Here is a 23,315-nt window from a genome sequence, read left to right on the forward strand (position 1 = left end):
GTGGCCCTAAAAAAACAAAATAAAAAAAAAAAAAAAGGGAGGAGTTCCCATCATGGTGCAGTGGTTAACGAATCCGACTAGGAACCATGAAGTTGCGGGTTTGATCCCTGGCCTTGCTCAGTGGGTTAACGATCTGGCGTTGCTGTGAGCTGTGGTGTAGGTGGCAGATGTGGCTTGGATCCTGTGTTGCTGTGGCTCTGGCGTAGGCTGGCAGCTACAGCTCCGATTAGACCCCTAGCCTGGGAACCTCCATATGCCACGGGAGCAGCCCAAGAAATGGCAAAAAGACAAAAAAAAAAAAAAAAGAAAAAAAAAGGAAAGTATATTAAAATCTGTAGGGTAAGGGGAAGAAAACGCCCATTTTATTGAGATGGTCACATTTGATTTAAAATAAATAATCCATGTAACAAAGCTGGTTCTTTGTTTTACAGGTGTTTCCTGGTGTTAGTTCACGTTTTGTCCTCTGGCAGTGACCTACGGCTTCCCTACCCTCTCTCCTTTCTTGCTGCGTGGAGCTCATGCAGTCATCCCACCTTAGGATATTCTAGGACTTTTCCCCTGTCCCCTGCCTCCACAGGGAGAGGCTGCTGTTACACTGACCACTGCAGGTCAGTGCCCCTGCAGATGCCTTCCTGGCTCCTAGTCCCTCATCACCTTGCGGTGTTTTAGTGTCCTTCTTTGATGCATAGACTGTAGGCTGCCATGGTTCTCACACCTCTCTGACCCTGTATGTCCTTCGTGTTCACCCTCTGCACCACCAGTGTAGTTGGTGTTTGAGTCCCCCCTGTTGCTTTCCCATATCAGACAAATTACTCACTTCTGTGGCTCTGCTCGAAGCTTTAGACCCAGACTCACCTCTCTAGTCTCAGGTCCTACATGAACACCACTTTCCTGTGGGGCCTTTCTTTGAGATGTCCTCTGACCATAAACTCTTCTGTTTGGTGTAAGAAAAAGCTTGGAAAGCTTGATGGCCCTTGGGATGTGGACCAAGATTGGGATACTTTCCCATGGGAGTGGAAAAAAAGCAAAAGGGGCTTTTTCATCTTCTGGTGAAATTGGCTTCCCCTGGAAACTTGTGCCAGGCTTTCTCATCCCAAGGTCATCTAGGTGCATAAGCCAGCAGTTCTGATTCTTCCTTGTTTTCCCTCTGTGCCCTAGATGGTCTGAATTCTGCAGATTCTCCTGATGAAGGATCTTCTTAGTCTTGATCTGTTCTGTGCCCAGTGAACTACCAGCCTTCTCCAGTCTTCACCATCTGTCCTCTGAACTACCGTTTTGCCTCCTTGTTGGTTTCTGCCTCAAAGCTCTTCCTGTCTTGAGACATTTTGTTAAAAAAAAAAAAAAAAGTCTTCACAGATTAATCTTCTAAAACATTTACTGATCATCTGTCAACTCACTTTATTCTGGAGCCTTCTGCCTGCTATGCCAGATGTTGTTCTAGGCTCGGGATTCGGAGACAAAGGACATGGTCACCTCCTGTCCTAGTGTTACTCTGCTCTGCGATCTCCTGTGTGTGACTTTCCACACTGCTTCTCTCCATTTATTCCCACTGCTCCTGGCACAAGCCTTCTAATGTGTACATGAGGCCAGTAACCATCTCATACGGGTACCTTAAGCATCTCCAAGATCCTGTCCTGTCACTTCTCTGAATCCTTCCTGTCCCAAGGAATGTAGACCCTGCTCTCTGTTCATCAGGCTCCCATGGTCCTTTGGAACCACACAGTTGAAAGTTGCGATGGAGTGCTAGGTTCCTGGGTATGACAGTTTGAGACTCTTTTGCTTACTTTCCAGGATGAGTGACCACTGTTCTACCATTTAGTTTTACCATATTGGACACAAAGACTCAGTAAATTTCAAGTTTAGCTATGTTGGGGTGAGGGTGGCTTGCTGAATGCCTGTGTACCTGGGGCTGCACTTTCTCACCTGTCCTGTGGGTCTCAGTAGCCCCAGCTTAGCATCTCCAGAGCAGGTGCCTCCCTGTCTCTAGCTTCCTGCCAGGGCTAATTTATCTTTGGGTGGCTTTCAGGTACAAGTGATCCCCTGGGTCTTGGCTGACAGCAACTTTGTTCGGAGCCCATCTCAGAGACTTGACCCCAGCAGGACGGTGTTTGTCGGTGCCCTGCATGGAATGCTCAATGCCGAGGCCCTGGCAGCCATTCTGAACGACCTATTTGGTGGCGTGGTGTATGCTGGGATTGACACTGATAAGCACAAGTATCCCATTGGTAAGTGTCCCACTTTTGTTTGGGAAAGCTTGGCAGCCCCTGGGATATAGAGCAAGCTTATGATACCTCCCCATGGGAATGGAGGGAGCAGCCTGACCCAGGTCTGCAGATCAGCATATACTAGCAGCAGAGCATCTTTTCCTAGATAAGCCACCAGTACTGATCTCTCTGCACCCATACTTCTCTCCTACATCCCTTGAAGGGGAAACATTGGTAGGAGCACTACAGGAGGTGATAGGTGGTGGAAATGAGACCGAAACTTTGGTTAGAGGCTCCGAGTTCACAGCCAAACCCTTCTGGCACAGACAGCAAGTAATAAGTATTTCATTAAAAGGCCAGGATTCTGGTGAACTTGCCTGGTTTCCTTTATTAAGAGTTCTTGAAAAACAGCCTTTTCTAGGGTCAGAGACCAGGTCAGGCTGAAGGAGGACTCTGGGTGACTCGGGCAACAGAGGGTAGTCATGGCCTATGCAGTCCTAGCGTAGGAGAGTCTGGGGCTTAATCACTGGGTTTTTGGCCCCCCTGAAGAAGGAGGTCAGTTCCCCAGTCGTGGCAGAATAATCTCAGTGGTGGGGTTCGGAGGTGGAGCAGGGCCTGAACAGCCTGATCAACACATGGCTAACCCACCTCCCCACACACTTTGTCGGCCACCCACACCGAATCTGGTCAGGAAGGAGCACCGTGTGCTTGCCTGTGCTGCTCCACAGATTGAGAACAGGGACTTCAGAGGTGGCACTTGGCAGAATGCAACTGCTTCCGGCTCCCTTGCTAGGTCTGTGGAGGGAGTACCTCCAGGCCAGGGGGGCTTTGATGGCTGGGCCTGCCTTCAGAAGGGTATCCTATTTGCATCTTGCTTTCCACTCTGAACCCTTTTAACAAACATACCTGTGCATCTACACGGAGTCTCTTCCCTCCCGCTTACGGTCAGCAAATCCTTTGCCAGTTCCCGAGGGGCTGGTGCCTTCGAGGTCTACAGCTGTAGTGTCTGATACAGTCCCACCAGCTAAATGTGACTCTGTGCTTGAAATGTGCCTAGTGCTATAGGTTGAAATGATAATGTTTTGGATGTATATAAATAGTATATTTAAAGAAAATAATATTATTAAAATTAATTCCACTACATTATTTTCACTTAAATTGGCTAGTAGAAAACTTAAAATTACCTAAGTAGCCCACATTATAGTTCTGTTGGACAGCGCGGCATTTGGGAACAGGGTTTCCTGAGTGTTGGCAAGTGGGCACTTGGTAGAATTTGGCTAGAAGGTAAGTTTTTCTGTTTTTCCTAGGGTCTGGACGTGTGACTTTCAATAACCAACGTAGTTACCTGAAAGCAGTCAGTGCTGCTTTCGTGGAGATCAAAACCACCAAGTTCACCAAGAAGGTGAGTGGGCTGGTCCATACGCTCACTCTGGGCCATCGAGAGGGATCTGAGCCAGCTACTCCTGGGGCCGTTCTGAGATGGACACTGTCCCTGTGTTGGGTGTGCTCTGGGGAATGAGCCAAGCTGCTGAGGACACACTTGGGGTAGGGTTGAGATTGAGCTTAGTCCTGGTTTGCTCTGGAGGACTGTTGCTGTAGCACTTGACCAGCAGTGTGAGATAGCCTGATGTGCATCCTCTGATTGCTTACTTGTTGCTGGATGGTGGAGTGCTGGGGTCCATTTTGCTGACCGGGCAGTAATATGTGTGCCTCTCACTTTTGGATATCTGCTGTTGAAGATCTCTGTATTCTGCATTTAAGTCTCTCTAGGCCTCCTTTAAAACAGGGAACACCAGAGTTCCTGTCGTGGCTCAGTGGTTAACGAATCTGACTAGGAACCATGAGGTTGTGGGTTTGATCCCTGGCCTCGCTCAGTGGGTTAAGGATCTGGTGTTGCCGTGAGCTGTGGTGTAGGTCACAGATGCGGCTTGGATCCCATGTTGCTGTGGCTCTGACGTAGGTTGGTGGCTACAGCTCCGATTAGACCCCTAGCCTGGGAACCTCCATATGCTGAGGGTGCGGCCCTAGAAAAGATGGGGAAAAAAAAAAAAAAAAACAGGAAAAACCCTGTATTCATATGGATAGCCCATAGCATTCTCTCTCCTCTGACCCATTTAGCTTCCTGGTGAGAACCATCTTCATTATCTTATTTTACTTTGTGCAGGTTCAGATTGACCCCTACCTGGAAGATTCTCTGTGTCATATCTGCAGTTCTCAGCCTGGTCCTTTCTTCTGTCGTGATCAGGTGAGTCCCCTGGGCACTTGAGATGTCTGTAAAGCCCCCACCCTCAATTTAAGATCGTCTTGCCACATTCGTCACATGGAATGTTGAAGATCTACTGGTTGTCTGAGAGCAGAGAAGACGCAGCAGTAATGTTTGCTGATGGTCAGTCCAGAGACACACTTGGCCCAGAGCTGTTAGGAAAGCTCATTGAGTCTTGATGCTTCAGCTATCTCCTTGCCTGGGAGGTTGGTGTACAGTATTGGCACTAGTGCTCATAGGTGGTGTTTGAGGGTGATAGGCGCCCAGGTGGGTGTAGTCAGCAGTACCTACAAGCCAAGCACTGTTGTTCTAACTGTAAAGCCTTCTCGATTGATTTTCCCCTTTGCAAGGAAGCCTTCTTGATTTACTTCTGAACCTCTGGACTGTTTTGATATTTGTACCTACTTGTACTCACAGTTGTCAGAAGCAGGCAGAAAGCAGCACAATAGTTTTTGTTGAGTATTTCTGGGTGAGAGCACAGATCTGGATGCATTCAGACAGTGCTTCTTATACTCATACCAATGTATACTACGACCTGAGGATCTTGTGTGACTGCAGATTCTGATGCGGGGGTTTGGAGTGTAGCCTGGGATTTCTGGTTTCTGACAAGTTTCCAAGTGGTGTCAGTGTTGCTGGCAACAAGAGAAGTTTGGGCCTGTTTGAACACTAGCAACGTGTCCATACTTAGTGATTTTAGTAGTGGTACTATCACTCAGGTGTGGAGACTCTGGGTAGATTAGTTAATCAGAGACTGCAAAATGAGAGTGTGGAATAAGTTTGGGTTGCTAAGTAAAGCCTGAGAATAAGTATCTCTCTGATCAGATTAGCCTCTTCTAGGCTTTTGTGTGTCAGCATCATTCATGGATAATCCCCATTTTCAGATAATTGACTGGAAGTTAGTAGCTTGCCTGAGTTTACACAGCCACCAAGAATGTGGGGCTGGCACTGAGGTCTGTGCCCAGTCACCTCTCAACACTAAATGTGAAGAAGAAGCCACTTTGCCTGACATTAAGACCTGAAGTCACTGTCTTTAAATGTTCTCCCATGTTAGCAGCTGTGACATACAACTGCTCTTACAGAAGGTGAGAAGGTTGGGGACTGGAAGAGCAGCTGTGCTGGTGAGAGAAGATGAGGGAAGCTGGCTGGTGTCTGTACACAATTGGAGCCCAGCGTGTTTGTGTCAGGCACCTGTAGAAACATAGACAGTGGATTTGCTGTGGTCGGTCAGGTGTCTGTGTTAGGGGTGAGAACGATCTCCAGGGCCATCTCTTCTAGCCCCACAGAGGCCATCAGAATCCCCCACCCCCTCTCAGGTGGAGCAGACAGCTCATATACCTGCCCTTCTGGCTGGTGCTGACACAGGCTGGCTTCTTTCCCTTTTTCTCCCTTCCACCCAGGTGTGCTTCAAGTACTTCTGCCGAAGCTGCTGGCACTGGCGGCACAGCGTGGAGGGCCTACGCCACCACAGCCCATTGATGCGGAACCAGAAGAACCGAGATGCCAGCTAGAGGAGCTGGCCCTGCCCAGTGGCCTGTGGCGCCCAAGGCTGGCAGGTCAAGCCATAGCCTGCACCACCTGCCACTGGCGACCAGGGAGCTGGCTTCCCGAGGACAAGGGAAAATCGTAGTCACCTTTGCACTTGCTGCATCTGTCTTTGTTTCTGCACTAATTAATGCACAATGAGTTTTGTCGGGTTTTGTTTTCAGGGGGTGTGCCAGGGCAAGGACCCTCTGGCTCACCCTCCAAGCGACTCTGTAGTTTTCCCAGATTTTAGTTTTCTCATTTTGCGGATGAAAAGCAAAAAAGAAACTACGTGTCCAGGAGGTATTGACACGAGCCTACATCTAGGTTTATTTATTAAAAGCGCTTTTTTACATTCCTTGCAATACTGATGGTGATGATGTGCAGGTCTCATTGGTTTCATTCTTGCAGTTGCCATACAGTGCCTTTCCATTTATTTAACCCCCACCTGAACGGCATAAACTGAGTGTTCAGCTGGTGTTTTTTACTGTAAACAACAAGGAGACTTTGCTCTTCATTTAAACCAAAATCATATTTCATATTTCACGCTCCAGGGTTTTTACCGGTTCCTTTTTACACTCCTTAAAACAGTTTTTAAGTCGTTTGGAACAAGAGATTTTTTTTTTTCTTTCTTGGCAGCTTTTAACATTATAGCAAATTTGTGTCTGGGGGACTGCTGGTCACTGTTTCTCACAGTTGCAAATCAAGACATTTGCAACCAAGAAAAAAAAAACCTTTTTTTGGATTTGAAACTGGACCTGATAAACGGTGTTTGAGCGGCTGCTGTATATTGCACCTTCTTAAGTTGCACTTATGTGGGGGGGGAGGGTTGATAGAAGTTTTTAATCACAAAGTCACAGGACTTTTTTTCTTTTGTAAACTGAGCTAAAAAGGGCTGCTTTTTGGTGGGGGCAGATGAAGGCTCACAGGAGCCCTTTCTCAGAGGGGACAAGTACCCTTCCCTTATTTCTTTCATTTGAGAAATGTATGAACCCACAGTTGCAGTTGACTAAAATGCTACTGGAATTTGAAAACTTGACTTTTTCTTTAAAAAAAAAAACAAAAACAAAAAACAAAAAAAAGACTTGCCCCTCTTTGGGAAGCTGTGTGCCAAAGAACCAGTGTCATAACCTCCCTCCTCCCTCCTGCTGAGTTGCATCGTTGCATATCCCAGCTACTCTGTGGGTTTTGTGAAGCTGTGTGTGAAGTCTCTACCTCATTGTAGTATATGCAGGCAAGACTGCACTCTCCTACAGATGTGTGGAGTAAGCTGTGGTGTAGTTTTTTTGGCACATAATAAACACGTTGCAGCAGAGTTCTGGTTCTGTCTCTGTGTCTGCAGTGTGGGAACAGGGGGGCAGAGGGGTAATTAGGTTCCAAAGTAAAAACTTATGTTTCCTTGGATTTTCTGTGGTGGTGGGGCAGTGTGGAAGTCTTGCCCCTGTAAGTCGTTCTTACAGGCAAGAACGTTTCCATGGCCAAATGCATCTGGGAGGCATCTCTCTGGTAAGTGGGTACTTCTAGTCCAAGTGTGTTGAAAGCCCTCACAATTAAACTTCTTGGGGCTCCTCTTCCCATAATCCCAGACCCAGCTTGGAGAAACTGGAGGCATAGCTCCTCAGTGGTCAGCACGAACCGATGGTTCTCAGCTTCTGTAAGCCTCAGAGCTCATTCTTCTTGACAGGCTACCTGTGCAGACCCAGATCCTTCCTGAGATGGAGTAAATTTTTGCTCTTCTGCAGAGAGCTCTATCATCTAGACTCTTTCTCACAGGCTCCCAGGATTTGTGAAAGGGTCTACTGATGATTTTTTCAGGTAGGTTGTGTGTGCCTGGGCCTGATATTGGAGTGATCCTTTGAAAGTTTCCATTTTAATCTGAGGTGGAAGGAGACCTGCATACTGAAGCATCTGTTGGGTGAGAGGTGCAAGAACCCACTATTGTAGCTGGTGAGGAGTCCCTCAGCCAAGAATCAGTGGCCTCATCTTTCATTTGAGACCTGGCCGGCATCAGCTTAATTTGAAGTTTGCCTGTAAATTCAATTCCTACAGTGGTCTTGGAAACTCAGTTCCTATAATGGTTTTGGAAGAGTCTGACCTTCCCTTTTGGTATTTTTTTCTGAGAGCCATCTCCTCTCCCCTTTGTCAAGGTGCTACTTTCAGGGCAAGGGCTTGATGTCCCTCAGCCTTCCATTCCCATTCAGTTTAAAGAGTCTGATTGGACTGCCCAAGGTGACCAGGAGATGAGTTGAGGGATGACAGCCAGTGCCCACTAACTCATCCAACTTGGGCAGCCACCTCTTAAGTTGGGTGGGGGCCTAGAACCCACTTGAGCAGAGTTGCAGAGAAGGAATAGGGTACTCTCTAGGCTAATGAGGCCATCAGAGGTCTCCTGTGCTGCTGGCTTCAGAAGGCCTGGTTTGTGGATGAGTATGGCAGGAACAGCCTGAAGAACAGTGGTGGTTGGAGGAGCTGTTTTAGTTGGGAGAACTGCAGGTGAACTGGGCCCTTCACTTAAATATTTGAGAAATTTACTTTTTGCTGGGCACTGTTCAAGGGCAAAACAGCTCTTACGGGTACAGAACTCACTCTTGGCTGGGAAAACAGACAAGTCACTGTGACATGTGCTAAGAAATACCAAAGCAACTTTAAAAGGATAGCAATGCTAGGAATTCCCACTGTGGCACAATAGGTTAAGAATCCAACTGCAGCAGCTTGGGTGCCTTTTGGGGGTGCAGGTTCAATTACCAGCCTGGCATAGTGGGTTAAAGGAGCTGGCATTGCCACAGCTGCAGTGTAGGTCGCAGCTCCAGCTCTCATTCAATCCCTGACCCAGGAACACCCCCCCCTTTTTTTTTCATTTTTGGCCTCCCTGAGGCTTGTGGAGTTCTTTGGCCAGGGATCAGATCTGAGGGTGGCAACACCAAATCCTTAACCCACTGTGCTGTGCTGGAACCTGAGTCCCAGTGGCTGCAGAGACACCGCTGATCTCATTGCACCACAAGGAGAACTACTGCTGCGCTCCGTTAAAAAAAAAAAAAAAAAAAAGATAGTGATGCTAAAAAACTAAAAGGGTAACGGTACTACTTTATATAAACTGTAGGGAAAGCCCCTTTGGTATAGTGACACCTGAGCAAACGACTGGGAAGAAGTGAGACAATTCTCTCCCAGTTGCACCTGTGTCTAACCTACGCAAGGTTAGACAAGTCTCTGACCCAAGCACTGGGAGGCGGCCCTATCCCGGGCGCCATCCGCATCCCCTCACTTTTCCTCGCTCCTGCCTTAGCTAGAGCTCTTAAGCCTTCCTCCTTCTCCTCGGCCTGTGAAGAAGAGATGTTCAACTCCTAGTGTAGAGCACTCCGGCGATCTAATCACAAGAATCGGGCTTGAGAAGCCTGCCCAAGACAGCCTTAGACGTGGCTGGAGGTGGAAGGTAAGCTCCACCCATCAGGGGGAGGCTCAAGCACTCGCTCCGCCTACTGGACGGCGGCTCCGGCCACACTTCCGCCCCGCTCTGCCAGGGGTCGCTGTGGTTCCCTGGAGGCGGCTCAGCAAGTCCCAGGCTAGGCGGAAGCGGCTTTCTGGCCTGCGCTTTATAGGCCTCTCTTGTGCTTCCTGTTTCCTCTTTTACCGAGAACCCGCCAAGATGGTAGGTGTTTTGGCTCAAAGCTGCCATCCCTCCAATCCTCCTCCATCCGCCACTTTCCACCGCCCCCAGCCCGCAGGGCGGTGTGCCGGGGCCTGTGAGGCCGAAGCCTCCGTGGGCCGCTGGTTTCCGCGTTGACCCGGCGCTCCAGCCTCACCTGGCTGGCCCTCTCCCGGGCTTAGCTCCGGGCCGCGAACCCCGCTCCAGTCAGGCTGTCCCCGCGCTGCTCCCGGAGGGGCACCCTGAGTCAGGAGTGACCCTGTCTTCTCCACCCGCAGGGGCGCGTTCGCACCAAGACCGTGAAGAAGGCTGCCCGGGTCATCATTGAGAAGTACTACACGCGCCTGGGCAACGACTTCCACACCAACAAGCGCGTGTGCGAGGAGATTGCCATTATTCCCAGCAAGAAGCTCCGCAACAAGATCGCAGGGTGAGTTGGCCCGGCCTTCGGCTCCCGCGCCGGGTGGGAGATGCGGAGCCACGGCCCCGCGGGGCCGTTTGGGCTCCGATTCGGGCGGGGCGCTGGGGGTGTGCATTTGCCGGGTTTCTTGCAGCGGTTGTCTTGTGTTCGCTTTGTGTTTGGCGGCTTGACGGGCGACGGCACTTGACGAGGTTGGCCACGGTCGATCCCTGGAAGGTTGACATTTACAGTAAAGGACAACGAGATTAAATGCTCAGTTGTGTAGATTGTAACTCGGAGGAAAGAAAATGATTCCTGGGAGAGAGCAGGAAAGTTTGTTGGGAGGTTTTAGTAACTTGGGAGAGTGAATTTGCATAGAGGATATAGGACCCCGAAGGGACCGGCGTGCCTGTGTAAGCGGAGCTGCGTGTAGGGGTTGGGTGTGTGCAGGAGATTCAGAATCAGGGCTCCTAAAATGGTAAATCCTCTCCCTTCTCACTGTGGAAAGAACTAAAACTCCTCCAGAGGTTCCCTGTACCAGTGGGAGCCAGCGTGCCTTCTCAGTGTTCCTGGACATTTGTGCTTTGTAGCTATGTCACACATCTGATGAAGCGGATTCAGAGAGGACCAGTGAGGGGTATCTCCATTAAGCTGCAGGAGGAGGAGAGAGAGAGGAGAGACAACTACGTGCCCGAGGTAAACTTTGTAGATCTTTCTCTGGGCCTCTGGTTCATCTTAGAAGATAAAACAGTGTTCCTGAGAACCATTTGAGATACAAGGTTTTCAAGGAGACCTTAGCTGAGTCTGAACTTGCCCCTGATCTACCTGCCTGTGTGTTAGTTTTTGTTCTTCCCTGTTGGGCCCATGTGAGTTCATTCTCTTTTACACATGAGGGCCTGTAACGATGCTGCTTTGGTGACTTACCATGTCATCTGGTTTATTTGCTCTAGCATGGTATTTCTGAAGTATAAACCCAGTCTTAAGGTTTTCTACATAGCGAACTTGTGAGATCCCGTTCTGTCCTCTTATGTCCCCTGTCTTCCCCCCTCACCCCACCACCCTTTTTTTTCCTCATTTAAGAATCTTGGAGAAAAGGCACGGAAAGTGAGAGATAACTCATTGCTATTTGGGGCCTGCCTTGTTCCTTCTAGGTCTCAGCCCTGGATCAGGAGATCATTGAAGTAGATCCTGACACTAAGGAGATGCTGAAACTCTTGGTAAGTGTTTGCTGAATTCCTGAAGTAGGGCGCCCCTGGTCACCATCAGTAGCATTCTCTCTGTGATAGGTAACACTTACTGAATCCATAAAATACATCAAGTATTCTCAACATTCTTTGTGCGTTGTTTTCCTTTTTCTCACAATATCCTATAGGCATGTCCTGTTAATTACATTTTATAAGATGGTAATTGCAAAATTAGTAGGTGGCAGGAATGAGAATTTCATCCATACTGCTAACCACTAAACTAGACTGCCTCCAAAATGGGTTTAGCTTGTTACTGTAGGTTCAGTTTGCTTTTCTCATGAAGATAACTCCCAAATCCAGTGGCTCTTCTTCTCAGGGCACTCCTTCTTTCCTGGCTGGCTTCTCACATTTGCCTCCCCTTGGTTCCAGCCCTGGTTCTTTTCTCTGCCTGCTTTCCTCTGTGTCTGTATGCTGACCCATTCCAGTCACCTGTGGTCTCATTCCCAGTTGCTGATGGGGCATTTCTTGAGTGGTTCAGCTGTCTTCAATACAGTTTTGATGTGTGTCTTTTCAGTGGCTTATCTTAGTGCTGAGGCAGTTTGAGGAAAATGAGCTTCAAAGTCCAGGAGGCAGTTTGTGAATTAGAGCAACTTCATTTTTCCTTTTTATGATCACTGGTTTTTGAGGATAAAATGGGAAATTAAGTTCCAGGTATGTGGTGGGCTATTGGATGCTTTGCCCCAGTCACTGAGATTGAGCCAGCTTAAAGGCAGGCCCTGACCTTGTCCTTCCTGAGGCTGCTCCTGGAAATGAAGTGGCACTTCATGCCTTAGACCAGTGATTCTCAAAGGGCCAGGTTTTGCTTTCCTCACTCCCAGGGGACATTTGTTAACATCTGGACACGTTATTGGTTGTTACAGCTGGGAGATACCAGCAGACATGAGTGGATGGAGGCCAGGGATGCTGTTAAATGTCTTAAAATGCACATGACAGCTCCCTAATGGCTGTTGGAGTATAGTGTCCTTCAGATCTCAGATAGACCACCTTAGGAGTTTATTGCTCTGGGGTGGTGGAGAAGAGAAAGCTCTCTGGTTTTCTGCAGGGTCCCACCAATCTGCCCCAAGCCATTGGAGGCTGACAAAACCATGGCCTAATGGTAGTACTGGGACTCTGACCACAGATCTCATGGTATAGCCATACTAAGTCCATTTTTTTTTGTTATTCCAGGACTTTGGCAGTCTGTCCAACCTGCAAGTCACTCAGCCTACAGTTGGGATGAATTTCAAAACACCACGTGGAGCCGTTTGAGTCTTTCTGCTATGCTGTAATATTTTGAATAAACCTCAGTCAACAACCTTGCCTGTGTCATCTGTGGGGTTGGGTGCCAGTGGAACTAAGGGCAGGAATTCTTTCTCAAGGGAAAAGTGTTCTAAAGAAGAGTGGTCTGCAGTGTGAGCACTTGTAAGTGGCCCCCGGGCAGTGCCTATACAGATAATGGATGTGTTCAGAGGCCTGAGCCTGAAAACTGCACTACTAGTTTGGTTGCCAGCTCTGTCTTGCCTGGTCCTTGCAGGCCCTGAGCATTCACTCTGGCTTCAGGCAGAAGTCAGGAGATGCCTTTGCCTCCTTGCCTTGCATGCTTCAAGTGTCCATGTCTCTCCCGGGTACCCACAATTTGAATTAACCTACCCATCTTGAGAGGGTGACAAGGTTGGAGGTGGGGCCAGTGGTGTTCTTTGTCTCTATCCATTGTTGGGCCCAGTACCTGGAGCATAGGGGAGTGTAAACAACATGTGTGTGGAGGAGCATTAATGAAATAACATGTCATCTTAAGGGGAGGCAGAGCACACTGGGTAGATGGATCTGAGCTTAGGGGTCTGCTGAGGCTGTTAGTCCAGTTGTCTGTGTTGGGTGGGAAGAATGGTTATACCACTGGCGTGTTTGTGTACACGTGCACATGGATCTCTGCAAGGTAGTACCAGTTCACATTTTGCCTCAATTGCTCTAAATTCTATATATAGACACGATTTTTTTCTTTTTTTGGCAGGGAGGGGGCTGCACTCAGCATGTGAAAGTTCCTGGGCCAGGGATAGAACCCATACTACAGCAGCTGCAGTGACAATACTGCGTTCTCAATGTGCATCAAGGCAAGCAAACTCCCACATGCTTTTTTCTGATCCATTGAGGTGCCCTTTTGTTACAAATGTCAATTTCCTAAGAACTGGAAACTTCTTAACCACAGATCAATGATCAAAATCAGGAAATGTAACATTGATACAATACTGTTTCCTAAATCCATAGCCCAGAGTCAATTTGTGCCAATTTTCCCAATAATGTCTTTCATAGTTTTTTCCTGGTCCAGGATCCAACAGAGAATCACTGCATCTAGTTTTCATGTCTTTCAGCATTCCCTCCAATGCTTTTCTTTTTCTTTCTTTTTTTTTTTTTTTTTTTTGTCTTTTTCTCTTTCCTAGGGCCACAACCACTGCATATGGAGGTTCCCAGGCTAGGGGTCCAAGCAGAGCTGTAGCCACCGGCAGCTTGTACCAGAGCCACAGCAAATGGGAATCCGAGCTGCGTCTGTGACCTACACCGCAACTCAGGGTAACACTGGATCTTCATCCCACTGAGCAAGACCAGGGATTGAACCCCACAATTTCGTGGTTCCTAGATGGATTAGTTTTCTCTGTGCCACAATGGAAACTCCCTCCAAGGCTTTTTATGTATTTGTTGCTCTTAACAATTGACACACAAAGATTCCCCTCTATCTGTAAATTCATATTCTCTGTATTGTATGTCATTAAGATTTTCAGTTTTTATAAGTGCATAATTAGTTTTTCTCTCATAATTAGGAAAATTCCCTGTTACTATGTATCACTTTAAATGTTATTCTTTTCTAAATTAAACTTGTCAGACTTTTGGTTTTTTTATTGAGAGTTTCAAAGAACCAGCACCTGGAGCTTTACCCTTCTATTTTCCTCAGGGTTGCCTCTTTTCTTCATTAGTACTGGGAAAAAACAACCAACCAATTGTGAGGAATGTGAATAAAGCTCATTTTCTCTTTTTTGACAGCAGGGGTCAGCAAACTATGGCCAGCTGCCTGTTTGTTGGTAAGCCATGAACTAAGAACAGTTTTTACAGTTCTAAAGGGTGGCAGTGTATATCACTTTGCGTTATAGATTGTAGTTACATATTTATAACTCAATAGTGTTTTGAGGAAACTACCTATCACCTATCGTGACATTTTACTTTTAAAAAATTATTAGTGCATACTTAGTTTAAAAAAAGAAAACCTGGGCTTTACATGGGTTTTTACAGTTCATTCATTAGCTAGGCAAGGGAAGCTGTTTAGCAATGGTGAGTTAATTTCTCTGGAAGAAACAAGAGGAAATGAAGACTTGGGAGTTCCCATTGTGGCTCAGCAGAAACAAATCTGACTAGGAACCATGAGGATGCAGGTTTGATCCCTGGCCTCGCTCAGTGGGTTAAGGATCCAGCATTTGCATGAGCTGTGGTGTAGGTCACAGATGTAGCTCAGATCTAGCATTGCTGTGGCTGTGGTGTAGGCCGGCAGCTGCAGCTCCAATTTGACCTCTAGACTGGGAACCTCCAGTGCAGCCCTAAAAAGACAAAAAAAAAAAAAGCAAAACTATTAGCCTTTGGGTGAGGACGGTTGCCTAAAGAGTTGAGAACATTGGGAGCAGTTTCAGTTATCAATTACAAACAGGAATTCCCGTCGTGGCGCAATGGTTAATGAATCCGACTAGGAACCATGAGGTTGCAGGTTCAGTCTCTGCCCTTGCTCAGTGGGTTAACGATCTGGCATTGCCGTGAGCTGTGGTGTAGGTTGCAGATGCGGCTTGGATCCCACATTGCTGTGCCTCTGGCGTAGGCCAGTGGCTTCGGCTCCAATTCGACCCCTAACCTGGGAACCTCCATATGCTGTGGGAGCAGCCCAAAGAAATAGCAAAAAGACAAAAAAAAAAAAAAAAAAAAAAAAAAAGCAAATGATTTCGAATGATTTTCCTTGGCTATTGAGTCAAAAAAATGTTATCAGTGCTTCTCAGTTGTTTTATGTAAGAGTCAGTGCCAGATTTGAAGAGACTAAAGAATTAGTCTCTAGAAAAATCTGCATAGAGCAACTACAGGTGAGAATATTTTTATTTGATTTGATTGATTGCTGCACCTGCTCACATGGAAGTTTCCCCTGCCAGGAACTGAATCCGAGCCACAGATGCAGCAATGCTGGATACCACTGCACAGGGCTGGAGATTGAACCCACACCTCTGCAGCTACCTGAGCCACTGTAGTCGGACTCTTAACCTACTGCGCCATAGCAGGAACTCCCAGGTGAGAATATTTTTAAAGATTAGAAATCAGTGATTCAGTATAACCTGAAGTGGGAATTGGTTGAGCTAATATTATAGCTGATGTTGTGGAAATAAATGTGCAGAGCAGGAAGGGCTTATTTGGTCATCTTTCAAAGCCTGCAAAAAATGTAAAGTGTTTAAAACCTGTACAATTCATTATGTTATTCATTGGTATGTATTTTGTAGAAAATACCTAAATCTGTCAGTTACTGAACCAGTACTGTTATCAGTGCATTTCACTCTTGTACAGCCATCATCAGTTACATGAATTTTGGTAAGGGTTTTTTTTAACTGTGGTTAAGTTTATTTATTCATTTATTTACTTTTAAAATGAGAGTTGCAATGTTTATTTCAAGTTCTTTGTTTTATTTTTATTTTTTTTCTTTTTTGCTATACTGGCAGCATGTGGAAGTTCCCAGGCCAGGGATCTAACCTGTGTCACACAGCAGTGACCAGAGCCACAGCAGTGAGAATACAGGAGGCTTAACCTGCTAGGCCATCAGAGAACTCCCTATTTTTGTTTTTTTAACATGTAACAATGTTTATTATTTTAACCATTCCTAAGTGTACACATCACAGGTGTTAGTGACCATAGTCATCCAAAGCTCTTTCATCATCCCTCCAACAAAAACTCCCCACTCCCCCTTCCCCCCAGCATCTGGTAACCTCTGTTCTGCTTTCTGTCTTTATGAGTTTGCTTATTCTAGGTGCCTCGTGTAAGTGGAATCATACAGAATTTGTCCTTTTTGGAGTTAACCTCATGGCTCAGTGGAAACGAATCTGACTAGCATCCATGAGAATACTGGTTCAATCCTTGGCCTCGCTCAGTGGGTTAGGATCCCATATTGCCCTGAGCTGTGGTGCAGGTCGCAGACACGGCTCAGATCTGGCGTTGCTGTGGCTGTGATGTAGGCCAGCAGCTACAGCTCTGATTTGACTCCTAGCCTGGGAACTGCCATATGCGGCAGGTGCAGCCCTAAAAAGAGAGAAAAAAAAAGAATTTGTCCTTTTTATGACCGGCTTATTTCACAAAACATATTTTCTGTGTCCATGTTTCCATGTTGTGACATATATCAAATTATTTTCCTTTTTATGGGTAAGTAATATTCTATAATATTGAGATGTATGTACACACATAGATACATACATTCATTCATACCACATTTTGTTTATCCATTCATTTTTTTGGTGGACGTTTTGGTTGCTTCCACTTTTTGGTTGTGAATAATGCTGCTATGAACATGGGTATAAAAATACTGTTTAAATCCCTGCTTACGATTATTTTTAGTATATACCAAAAAGCGGAATTGCTAGATCGTATGGTAAATCTGTGTTTAATTGTTTTGAGGAAATACTATTTTCCACAGCAGCTGCAGCATTTTGCATTCCTACCAGCAATGCACAAGAGTTCCAGTTTCTCCAAATTCTTATCAATACTTCCTACTTTCTGGATTGGGGGAGGGAGGTGTTTGTTTATAATAGCCATTCTCCTTAGTGTGAGGTGGTATCTCATTATAGTTTTGATTTGCATTCCCCTAATGATTAGTGATGTTGAGCATCTTTTTATGTGTTTATTGGCCATTTGCATATCTTTGGAGAAATGTCGAGTAAATTGAGTTATTTTATTGTTATTGAGTTGTAGGAGTTCTTTGTATATTCTGGATATTAATTCTTTATCAGATATGATTTGCAAAGAGTTTCTCCCATTCTGTGGTCACCTTTTCTCTGTTGATAGTATCCTTTGTTGCACAAAATTTTTAAAAATTTCGATGAAGTCCAGTTGTTATTTTTTTCTTTTACTGCCTATGTTTTTGGTGACATATCTAATCCTTAGCCAAATCCACAGCCATGAAGAATTACCCCTATATTTTCTTTCAAGAGTTTTATGATTTTAGCCCATGTATATATATATATTTTTTTTTTTTTTAATTTAATTGGAGTATATTTGACTTGCAAAGTTGTGTTAGTTTCAGGTGTTTAGGTCTTGAATTTGATTCTTTGATACATTTTGTGTTAATTTTTGTATATGGTATGAGGTGGGGGTTCTTTTGTGTGTGCAAGTCCTGTTGTCCCAGCATCATCTGTTAAAGAGACTACCTTCCCCATTGAATGGATGTGGGACCTTTGTCAACAGCCGTAAATGGATAGATTTATTTTTGAACTCTCAGTTCTTTGCTATTGATCTATAAATCTGACCACAGTCTTTTGATAACTGTAGCTGTGTAGTGAGCCGTGAATGTGTGAGTCCTTCAACTTTGTCCTTTTTCGAGATTTTTTTGGATGCCAGAGCTGTATAAGTGTGCTAGTTCTGCCATAACGCAATACCACAGACTGGGTGGCTTAAACAGAGATTTCTTTTCTTTCCTTTTTTTTTTCCTTCTGTCCTTTTAGGGCCACACCTGCAGCATATGGAGATTCCCAGGCTAGAGGTCGAATCGGAGCTATAGCCACTGGCCTACACCACAGCCACAGCAACACGGATCCGAGGCAATGTCTGTGACCTACACCACAGCTCACGGCAACTCTGGATCTTTAACCTACTGAGTGAGGCCAGGGATCAAACCTGTGTCCTCATGGATGCTAGTCAGATTGTTTCCGCTGAGGCACAATGGGAACTCTGAGATTTATTTTCTTAACAGTTCTGGAGGCTAGAAGTCCATCAAGATGTAAGTAGGTTTGGTTTCTCCTGAGCCTTTCAGCTTGCAGATGACTGCCTTCCTGCTATGTCCTCACCTGGTCTTTTCTCTGTGCATATACATCCCTGGTCTCTGCGTGTGTGTCCGCATTTCCTCTTACAAGGACACCAGTCAGAGTAGACTAGGGCCCACCTTAACAGAGTCACTGTCACACAATCACCTCTTTAAAGGCTGTGTCTCCAAATGCACTCAACATTTTGAGGTACTAGGGATTAAGGCGTCCATATTTGAATTTTGAGGAACAAAGTTCAGCCTATGACATGGACTCCATGCAATGAATTTGAGGATCAGCTTTCCCATTCCTGCAAAAAAAGGCCATTGGAATTTTAATAAGTCGCTCACTCGTTCGGCAAGTTCCCTCATAGCTCAACAGTTAAGGATTGGCATTGTCACTGCTGTGGCTCTGGTTACAGCTGTGGCTCCAGTTCAATCTCTGGCCCAGGAACTTCTGCTTGCCATGGATGCAGCCAAAAACAAAATAAAAAAAATTGTTCAGAATTTTATATGTGGCTTTGAGTATTATTGACATCTTTTTTTTTTTTTTTTTTCTTTTTTTCTTTTTACAGCCATACCTGCAGCGTGTGGAAGTTCCCAGGCTAGGGGTTGAATCAGAGCTACAGTTGCTAGCATAAGCCACAGCATCAGAAATGCCAGATTCAAGCCACATCTTTCACCTAGCTGTAGCTCGTGGCAGCATTGGCTCCTTACCCCACTGAACAAGGCCAAGGATTGAACCCACATCCATGTTGACACTATGTTGGGTTCTTAACCCATTGAGTCACAATAGGAACTCCAATATTGACATCTTAACTATATTCTTCTAATCCATGAGTATGGTATGTCTTCCACTTATTTAGATCTTCTTTAATCTCTTGGAAGAATGTTTTGTATTTCAGGAAACAAGTCTTTCACTCCTTGCCTAATTTATTCCCAGGTATTTTAATAGATTGTGCCATTGTGATAAAATAAGAAATACATGTTTGAGGAGTTCCTGATGTAGCTCAGTGGATTAAGAACCAAACTAGTATTCATGAGGATGTGGGTTCAATCCCTGGCCTCGTTCAGTGGGTTAAGTATCCACCATTGCCACAAGCTGCCATGTAGTCCCAGATGCAGCTCCAGTCTGGCATTGCTATGGCTCTGATTTCACCCCTAGACTGGGAACTTCCATATGCCATGAGTGTGGCCTTAAAAAGACCAAAAAAAAAAAGGAAATATATGTTTGATCTTTCTGCCCAGTTATTGGCACAAAATCTTCTAAAACCCTTGGAATTTCCTGAGTGTTAGGGGTGGAAGGACAACCATGTTTTGTTATTAATAATAAGTCATGAGTTTATACAAATGAGTCTTGGTGAGCTATAGATAGTTTCAGGTTGGGGGTTGGTTGCTAGAGGAACCAAATGTGTGATTTGAGGATTTGGAACTCTTTTTTTTTGCTTTTCTTTTTGGGGCTGCACCCATGGCATATGGAGGTTTGCAGGCTGGGGTCCAAGAGAGCTGGAGCCGCTGGCCTACACAACAGCCACAGCAATGCAGGATCTGAGCCATGTCTTCGACCTACACCACAGTTCATGGCAATGCTGGATCCTTAACCCACCAAGCGAGGCTAGGGATCAAACCCGCCTGGATGCTAGTTGGGTTCATTAACCACTGAGCCAAGAGGGAAACTCCAGAGGATTGGAACTCTCAGCTCCATCCCCTGACCTCTGGAGGGAAGAGGGGCTGGAGATTAAGTTAATCACCAATTGCCGATAATTTAATCTATCATGCCTACATAATCAAGCCTCCATAAAAATTCTAAATGATGGGGTTTGGAGAGCTTCTAGGTTGGTGAATGTGTGCTGGGAGGTTGGCACATCCCAAACCCCTGGGAACAGAAGATCCTGTGCTCAGGATCCTTCCAAGACCTCACCTATGTACCTCTTCATCTGTCTGTTCATTTGTATCCTTTATAATAAACTAGTAATGGGAAAGTTTATTCCCAGAGTTCTGTGAGCTTTTATAGCAAATTATTGAACCTCCATCCTTTCTCCCTCCCTTCCTTTCTTCCCTTTTTTTTTTTTTTTTTTTTCTGTCTTATTACTCTGGCTAGAATTTCTAGTACAGTGTTAAACAGCAGTGTAAAAGTAGGCATTCTTGTCTCATCAGGAAGCATAATGTTAGCTGTAGTTTTTTCATAAATGCCCCTTATCATGTTGAGGAATCCTCCCTCTATTCCTAGTTATCTGAGAATTTTTATCATGAAAGTGTTGGCTTTTGTAACATTTTCTGTATCAATTGAGGTGATAGTATGGGTTTTTTTTCTTTCCTTCTGCTATGGTGATATATTAACACTCATTTTTTTCTTATATTGAACTCTTGCATTTCTATTATAAATTCCACTTTGTCATGATGTTTAATCCTTTTAATGCACTAAGTTTAGTTTCATAGTATTTTTTTTGAGGATCTTCGCAGTGATATTCATAAAGGGTATTTTTTCTTTTCTTTTTTTTTTTTTTTTTTTTTCTTTTGCTTTTTTAGATCTTTTTAGGGCCCCAGGTGCAGTTTATGGAAGTTCCCAGACTAGGAGTCAAATCGGAGCTGCAGCTGCTGGCTTACACCACAGCAACATGGGAGCCAATCCATATCTGTGACCTACCCCACAGCTCATGGCAACGCCAGATCCTTAACCCACTGATCAAAGTCAGAGAGCGAACCTGCATCCTCATAGTTCCTAGTCAGATTTGTTTATGCTGAGCCACAATGGGAACTCCTATATGCGGCAGCTTTTAAAGTGTGTCCACACATTATTAAAACCCCCTCCCTTCAAGAGTGTAGGTTTTATCCCTCTTCTTCGTTATGGGCTGGACCTAACCAAGCCCATATAACTAATAGAACATGACAGAAGTGATAGTGTTATATCGAAGACTAGGTCATCAAAATACTTTGTAACTTCTTCCTTGTTCTTTCTGGAATCACTTCCTCTGGGGGCAGCCATGTTGCAAAGACATTTAAGCAGCCTTTTGAGAGGTCCCCTTGGTGAAGAGCTGAGGCCGCCCAGCAGCAGCAATGCAAAAAAGACATCCTGGACCACCCCTCCAGCCCCAGGGAAACTTGTAGATGACTGCAGCCTGGATAACATCTTTTTTTTTTTTTTTTAATTGAGATATAATCCACATACCATAACATTTGCCCTTTTGGAGATATAGTAGTTTTTGATATATTCACAAGATTGTGCAACCATCACCACTGTCTAATTTCAGAACATATTCAACTACCCCCAAAAGAAGCCTCATACCAATTCACTCCCCATTCCTCTACCCCAGCCCCTGGCAACCACTAATCTACTTCTGCTTTCTATGAATATGCTTGGGAATTTGATATAAATGGAATCATACAGTATGTGGCCTTTTGTGTCTGGCTTCCTTCACTTAGCATAATATTTTCAAGTTCCATCCATGTGGTAGCATGTGTCAGAACCTCCCTCATTTGTATGGCTGGATAGTATTCAGTGTATAGATAATACCACATCTTGTTTATACATCAATTTATGAATATTTGGGTTTGTTTCAAATTTTTAGTTATTGTGAATAATGTAGCTATGAACATGTACAAAAATTTTTGTGTGAATGTGTTTTAATTTCACTCGAGTATATATCTAGGCGTGCAGTTGTTGGGTCACATGGTAACTTGATGTTTAATTTTTTTGAAAAGTTGCCAAACTGTTTTATAAAGCAGCTTCCAGCAGCGTATGGGGGTTCCAGTTCCTCCACATTCTCACCAAAACTTGTTATGAACTGCTCTTTTTTTTTTTTCTTCTATCTTAGGGCTGCACCCACAGCACATGGAGATTCCCAAGCTAGGGATCCAGTCGGAGCTGTAGCCACCAGCCTATGCCACAGTCACAGCAACGCAGGATCCAAGCCGCGTCTGTGACCTACACCACAGCTCGTGGCAACGCTAGATCCTCAACCCACTGAGTGAGGCCAGGGATCAAACCTGCATCCTCATGGATCCTAGTCGGGTTCGCTAAACACTGAGACATGAAGGGAACTCCCAACTGCCTTTTTTGATGATGCCATGCTTGTGTGTGTGAAGTGATATCTTACTGTGGTTTTGTTTTGCATTTCCCTGATGGTTAATGATGTTGATTATGTGCTTATTGACCATTTGTATGTAGTCTTTGAAGAAATGTCTATTCAATCCTTTTTTGCTCATTTAAAATCTGAATTATGTTTTTATTGTTGAGCTGTAAGTGTTCTTTATATATTCTGATTACTATAACCTAATCAGATATATGATTTGCAAATGCTTTCTCCCATTCTTTTCTTTTCTTTTCTTTTTTTAGTTTTATGGCTGCAGTCATGACATATGGAAACTCCCGGGCCAGGGATTGAATTAAGCCACAGCTGTGATGACGCCACAGCTTTGGCAACACCAGATCCTTTAACCTACTGCACTGGGCCGGGGATTGAACCCACACCTCTACAGCAACTGGAACTGCTGCAGTTGAATTCTTAACCCACTATGCCACAGCAGGAACTCTCACTTTCTCCCATTCTATCAACCATCTTTTCATGTTCCTGATAGTGTCCTTTGAAGCGCAGAGTTCTAAGTTATGATGAAATCCAATTTACCTATTTTTTTCCTTTGGTTGCTTGTGTTTTGTCATAGCTAAGAAATCATTGCCTAATCCAAGACCACTATGATTTATGCCTATGTTTTCATCTAAAAATTTTGTAATTTTAGCTCTCATGTTTAGGTCCTTGGTCTATTTTGTGTTAATTTTTGTATGTGGTATGAGGTAAAGGTCCAAATTCATTCTTTTGCATGTAGATCTCTAATTATCCCAGGCTAATTTGTTGAAAGACTGTTATTTTCCCCACTGAAAGATCTTGGCACCCTTGCAGGAAAAAAGTTAATCATAAATGTATGTATTTCTAACTCATTTCTAGTCCATTAATTTATATGCCTATCCTTATGCCAGTATTACATAGTCTTGATTATTACAGCTTTATAGAAAATTTTAAAATCAGGAACTGTGAGTCTTCAAAC

The 23,315-nt window shown here is 44.9% G+C and overlaps 2 protein-coding genes across 2 annotated transcripts in view; both read left to right on the forward strand.

The window, feature by feature from the left end:
* Positions 1-5,975, forward strand: part of CPEB1 (cytoplasmic polyadenylation element binding protein 1) — a gene marked incomplete at its 5' end in the record, with an annotated part of 53,355 nt that extends 47,380 nt beyond the window's left edge. Inside the window, 4 exon segments of the mRNA NM_001097510.1 lie at positions 2,027-2,225; positions 3,512-3,606; positions 4,369-4,449; positions 5,865-5,975. Of these exon segments, the coding sequence (NP_001090979.1) occupies positions 2,027-2,225; positions 3,512-3,606; positions 4,369-4,449; positions 5,865-5,975 (486 nt within the window).
* On the forward strand, positions 9,909-12,570 carry RPS17 (ribosomal protein S17; the record flags this gene model as incomplete). Its single annotated transcript, NM_001001634.1, is given in 4 exon segments — positions 9,909-10,061; positions 10,622-10,727; positions 11,183-11,248; positions 12,443-12,570. Coding segments are annotated over 4 exon segments (406 nt in total), but the record flags the coding sequence as incomplete, so codon positions are not given.

Source organism: Sus scrofa, chromosome 7 (assembly GCF_000003025.6).
Source record: "Sus scrofa isolate TJ Tabasco breed Duroc chromosome 7, Sscrofa11.1, whole genome shotgun sequence".
Lineage (NCBI taxonomy): Eukaryota > Metazoa > Chordata > Mammalia > Artiodactyla > Suidae > Sus > Sus scrofa.